Source organism: Octopus bimaculoides, chromosome 1 (genome assembly GCF_001194135.2).
Source record: "Octopus bimaculoides isolate UCB-OBI-ISO-001 chromosome 1, ASM119413v2, whole genome shotgun sequence".
NCBI classification, from domain to species: Eukaryota; Metazoa; Mollusca; class Cephalopoda; order Octopoda; family Octopodidae; genus Octopus; species Octopus bimaculoides.
The window spans coordinates 63,088,050-63,093,905 of record NC_068981.1 but is presented as its reverse complement, the minus strand read 5'-3'; the positions used below and the strand labels follow the sequence as shown (position 1 = coordinate 63,093,905).

The 5,856-nt window shown below is 37.3% G+C and overlaps 1 protein-coding gene across 1 annotated transcript in view; it reads right to left on the bottom strand.

The window, feature by feature from the left end:
* Positions 1–5,649, bottom strand: part of LOC106883319 (uncharacterized) — a 29,989-nt gene extending 24,340 nt beyond the window's left edge. Inside the window, exons 1-4 of the mRNA XM_052974858.1 lie at positions 5,625–5,649; positions 3,936–4,066; positions 3,371–3,478; positions 1,860–1,955 (exon numbers count right to left, since the gene is read on the bottom strand). Of these exons, the coding sequence (XP_052830818.1) occupies positions 1,860–1,955; positions 3,371–3,478; positions 3,936–4,066; positions 5,625–5,649 (360 nt within the window). The remainder of the gene's footprint in view (positions 1–1,859; positions 1,956–3,370; positions 3,479–3,935; positions 4,067–5,624) is intronic.
* Between the last annotated feature and the right edge of the window lie 207 nt (positions 5,650–5,856).

Here is a 5,856-nt window from a genome sequence, read left to right as displayed (position 1 = left end):
TAGCTGGCTCCCTTAATGATAATAATCCTTTCTACTATAGGCATAAGACCTGAAACTTGGGGGATGGGGAGGGGCAAGTAGATTTCATTGATCCCAGTGTGTAACTCGTATTTATTTCATTGACTCTAAAAGAATGAATGGTAAACTTGACTTCAGAGGAATTTTAACACAGAACACAAAGACAGACAAAATGCTGCTAAGCATTTTGCCCTCTGGCATACTAACAATTCTGCCAGTTTGCTGCTTTCATAATAATAATAATAATAATAATAATAATAATAATAATAATAATAATCAATAATAAATCTCTGAGCAAGGTATAAACAGTAGCTGCATGACACCATGAAGTATATTTGCCACCTAAATGTAACTAACCCTTAAGGGTTGATGCTACTGTAGCTTGTAGCCCCAGGAAGACATCTCTTCCAGCTGGCTATTGACACACTATCTGTGCCCTATCAGTATTTGCAAAGGGAAGTCATCGTTCCCATCTCCAGCCTGATGTGATACACACGGACCCAAGTTTCTGGGTATTTACCCGTCATCAGCATGTGACAATCACCGGTTGGCGATGGGAAATGGTTCTCAATGCAAGTATATATATCCTTTTCCCAGTGACGAAAAGTTACTAATAATAATAATAATAATAATAATAATTTTGTTGTGTCTGGGGAGAGTCATTCTCTTTTAGTGCCTTATTATTTAACACACCAGTAAAGTTTCCACTTGTCTACTTATTTATTTTTCCTAAAATTTTCATTGCATCTTGCAACCTTTTCAATAGTAAATGAGTGGAAACTTTATCGGTGAGTTTGTTAAATAATAAGTCACTAAAAGAGAATGACTCTCCCCTGACACAACAAAATATGCTTCAACACACCAACTCACATAAAGAATCTTGCAAACCAAATCCCAAAACGAAATAATAATAAAAATAATAATATTCTATTATAGGCACAAGGCAAATAATAGCCCTGAAATTTTTAATTTAACAGAATTATGGAAGCAAAAATCTAAGATTTTTATTTTTTAGCAATGCCATTTCATGATTACAATTATTTACATGATTAGCAATGCTCTCTATCTGCTGCTGGTTGTGATAGGTAGTGTCCAAAGATCATCACAATTTTTCCTGCCAGAAATAATCATAATTTACAGAGTAGACAATTTAGCCTAAGAGACTTGCTGGTTGCATGGTCAGCCATCACCCAGCATTCCTTGTAACTCAGATCCTATCTCTCACAACATTCTGCATTTGCAAGGGAAACTCAAAATTAAATTGTTGAAGCAGGCGTTGTAGAAAAATCTCACCGTTTTCATCTTGTCTCCAAGGAGCTTAAAGTAGTGTCAGAAACACTACACAGGTTTTGGATTCATAACCCACATATCTATCCCAGTCCTGTAGAATATGTATGGTGTCTTTCTAGCCCAATTGTATCTCTGCCACCAAAGGCACAATGTATGGCTTTTGCTTTGTTGCTTTCAGAATGTTTCCCTTATCTTTGACAGCACAGTCTTTGTGTTTGGCATTAAAGCAATGAAACCTATCCTTGCAACTGGCATGTCTGTATCATTTCTATCTCTAAAAGCTCCTTCTATGTTCCAAACCAGTTCCCCTCACACTCTATTATATTCTGTAGCTAGTTCCTTGGCAAAAACCTCATTTAATCCTAATGTTTCTTTTACATATTTGAAATGACACATTAAGCTCCCATATTAAGAAACAAAAATATCTTGAAAGCATAAGGTTACAAATGAGATGCTTATAAATATTGAAGTTATCAAATTGAGAGACAACCAAGACAAATTCGGGTGAATAAACCTTAACAAATTAAAGGATTTAGTTGATTTGGACATACCGCCTCATTGTAGAATTCTTTGATGCATCGGAATGGAATTTTCCACTTTGTTCTGCATTTTATTATGACATGAATAACAGAAACAGCAAAATCAATCTGAAAAAGGAAAGAAATATTTTGCTCAAATGTCACTGGATGGTGTTGAGGATGATGATAATAATTACAGAGTGGGAGCACTAAGCAGTGATGTGTATAAATGTAATGTAATTACAATTTGAAATATGCTTCTAGCATGTTTGGACTCGTAAATAAGCCATTCACTGTTTTGTCATGGAGAAACTTTCTCGCTGTAGACAAATGTTAATACACCTATATCAGTAAGCAGTGCTACCTATCTAGACTGAGATTCATGCATTTCAGAATAGTTATCTCCTCTTCAGTTACAGACACTAGGCTGCGTGACTGATTAGCGCTATGCAGTGGCTCACCGTAAGCAAATTATGTAGAGGAAGCACTAAGCAATGATGTGTAATGTTGAGGGTAGTTAGATGAAGATACTGATAATGATGATGATGACAATGATGTGTCATCGATGACAGTAACTCTCATGTTAATGGTGAGTGATGAGAGTATTAAAGGAGCACTCCGTCGGTTATGACGACAAGGATCCCAGCTGATACGATCAACGGAACAACCTGCTCGTGAAATTAACGTGCAAGTGACTGAACAATCCACAGACACGTGTACCCCTAACATAGTTCTCGGGGAGACTCAGTGTGACAAGGCCGGCCCTTTGAAATACAGGTACTACTCATTTTTGCCAGCTGAGTGGACTGGAGCAACATGAAATAAAGTGTCTTGCTCAAGGACACAACACGTCGCCGGGAATCGAACTCACGACCTTACGATCGTGAGCAGAATGCCCTAACCACTAAGCCATGCTCCTTCTTTGAGAGTATTATAATAGAGTGGTAGGGCAGGTCGATGGTGGTGTGCATCATGCAAAGAAAGACATAGGGACACTAGATCCATAAATTTGATTCCCGTTTACCAAGAGCTAATTCCTTTCTTTGTCACATAGAAATCAATTAGGCTTATCTCTTACAGAAGAGAAGTAAATCTACTTGCAGAAAATTAGGTCTGACATAGATTTTCCTCTTTTTGGCTTTTTGCTGAGAATTTCAAGAAACTGAGCGTAATAATAACTTAGGTGCACTCCAGTTTAGCGGTAACCTTGTGTAATTACAGGATCTCTTTGGGTAATTTTGAGGCTGGCATCCTCTTTTTAGACACCGAAACTATTGGGGTTAATGTTCTTTGATGATGGGTCTGATTCTTATAAATTCTTGTTCATTCTTGAAAGTACATTGTTGTTTGCAATAATTAGAAGTCCTGGGTTGTTTTTATGAAATCTTTCAAGCCAACATATATTGATATAATCGTGTCTTGCATCCATGGGGTAACTTTAATTAATGATGATGGTGAAGAGGAAGAGCAGGATCAGGAGGAGGAGATATAGAAGAAGGGGAAGGGTAGGAGAGAAAGGATGAGGAGGAGGATTTCAAACTCACCTGCATACAACACATTGTGCCTGGCTGACTAAAACCATTCTGGTATAGAATAATGGCAAAATTGTAAATTTCTTCAGAATTGAATATATCTGGAGATTTTGTTTCTTTCTGCAAAAGAAGTAAAAAAATATCATTGTCATCATCATCAACAGCAGCAGCAGCACCACCACCACTACTACCAACACCACCACCTTTAATTTAATTTTCTTAAGCTATTATGGTATTTGATCAGCTTTTGTTCTTTTATGCTGCTTTGTTTTTTTAATAGGTTCTATCAGGGACAAGCCTTTAAATTTTTAAAGGCCTCTAAAAAGGCATGTGGGTTTAATGGGTGGGGTATTTGACTTTCAAACATAAGGTCATCAGTTTGATTCCAGGCAGCATATTGTGTCCTTAAACAAGACACTTTATTTCTCATTACTACAGTCCATTCAGCTGGCAAAAATGGGTTGTACCCGTATTTGAAGGGTCCAGCCTTGTCACATCCTGTGTCAGGCTGAATTTCCCTGAGAACAACGTTAAAGGTAAGTGTATCTGTGGAGTGCTCAGCCACTTGCACGCTAACTTCTTGGGTAGGCTGTTCTTCTGGTGAAGTCAACTGGAACACTCGTAATTGACAGAGAGCCAGACCAAGACCAGCAGGAAGAAGGAAGGAAGTTTGATCATAGAGCTTCTCAGATATGGCTGAATTGAAGGCTAAAAGCAAATGTACATGAGAAGATTAGACAGCAGAGTAAACTCATCAGGTCCCGACTGCCACATTACATCCCGCTACATGTCAAGGTATGTATTTTTGGTGTTTATTTTTTTTTTCTTTTGTATAAGGCACAGGCATGGTTGTGTGGTTAAGAAGCTAGCTTTGCAATCATATGGTTTCAGGTTCAATCCCATTGGGCAGTATCTTGGGCAAACACTTATGTATGTTTGTATGTATGTGTAAATGTGTGTATATATCTATCCATCTCCATATCATTGCTGGTATTAATTTGTTTACGTCCTTACAACTTGGCTGTTTGGCAAAAGGGAATGGTAGAATAAGTACCAGACTTAAAAAATAAAGAACTGGAGTTAATTTGTTTGACTAGACCTATCAAGGCAGTGCCTCAGCATGGTCACAATCCAATGACTGAAACAAGCAAGAGCTAAAAGATTGCTTAATATAGAGTCATCTTTTCACCTGACTATGTGCAGACTGCTGTCTTCTCATTAGCTATTTGACAAACCTAAATATTGGCTGTGTATGTAAAAACATTCTGTTTTTCTTTGGCACTTGAAATAAACACTGAAAACCATATTGAACCAATACTACATGTTTGTCTTTCATAAAAAAAATCAAATAAAGCAAGTGTCTCTAGTTCTTTGACAACTACCTCAGCCAGTGAATGGACTTCTATATGGTTATTTAACCTGCTGAAAGTAGTAGTCAATCTCTCTCAAATCACACACCACTCTTTAGAATTAAAAAAAAAAGGACACATTGAATGATCAGATAAAATTCATCTGATGAAAAAGATGAAATACTTTTAATAGTAGATTTGTTAAGTGAAAGCTGACCTGAATTTAAACAGCAATAACCAGCTAATTACGTGTAATAGTTTTCTGTTATAGTGGGGGTAACTGAAACTATGTAAATACCAAGTTGAGTCATAAGTTGTTTTTTTTATATTTTAAATTTTAATTAGTAGTTCAAACAAATTACATATGAAAAGCATTTATTCATCAAAATATATCCCATCATATTCTATTGTCTGTTGCCATCATTGTGTCAGAATCTCAATTCCACCCTTATACCCTTTGGTTGGTTTAGAGGCAAAAAACTTTCCGCACCCATTTTCAACCTCATCCACATTGTTGAACTTCCATCTATGCAGGAAGTGAGCCCTGATTCAGAAAAGGAGGTAATTTGATGGTGCAAGATCTGGACTATCGACAGGGTGAGGCAGTACTTCCAGCCCCTCAAGTTTGATTCTGGTCACATTGACAGCATGTGCTAGTGCATTATCATCCTGCAGGAGTGTGTATCTTCAACTGACCAATGCCAGGTAGCTGGCTATCAAAGCATCATATACTCATTGCAGTCATTGAGCATAAAAGACAGCATTCATGGTATGACCACCTGGGACAAGCTCAAAGTGTAACGCCTCCTTGAAATTCTACCAAACACACATGACCTCCTCTTCAAACTGCCCTTGTTTGACAACAGGTTCTGAAGCCTGAATGGAATGAAGTTACTGATTTCTCTTATTAGGATTACTAAAACAGGTCCATTTTTCATCCATAGTTACAATTTGAAGCCAGAAATGAACATCTTAAGGATTTGCCAACAACTGTTTGCTAATGTTCATAAGCCATTGAGCTTGGTCATTGGTCAGTTCATGAGGAGCTTCTCAATAGCTTCTGTTCACAAGACCAAGATTATGTAGGTGTTGATTGATGGTGCTTTTAGCTTGTGCTTTGCTGTTGTTTAACCATTTCAAGCAAGGTCT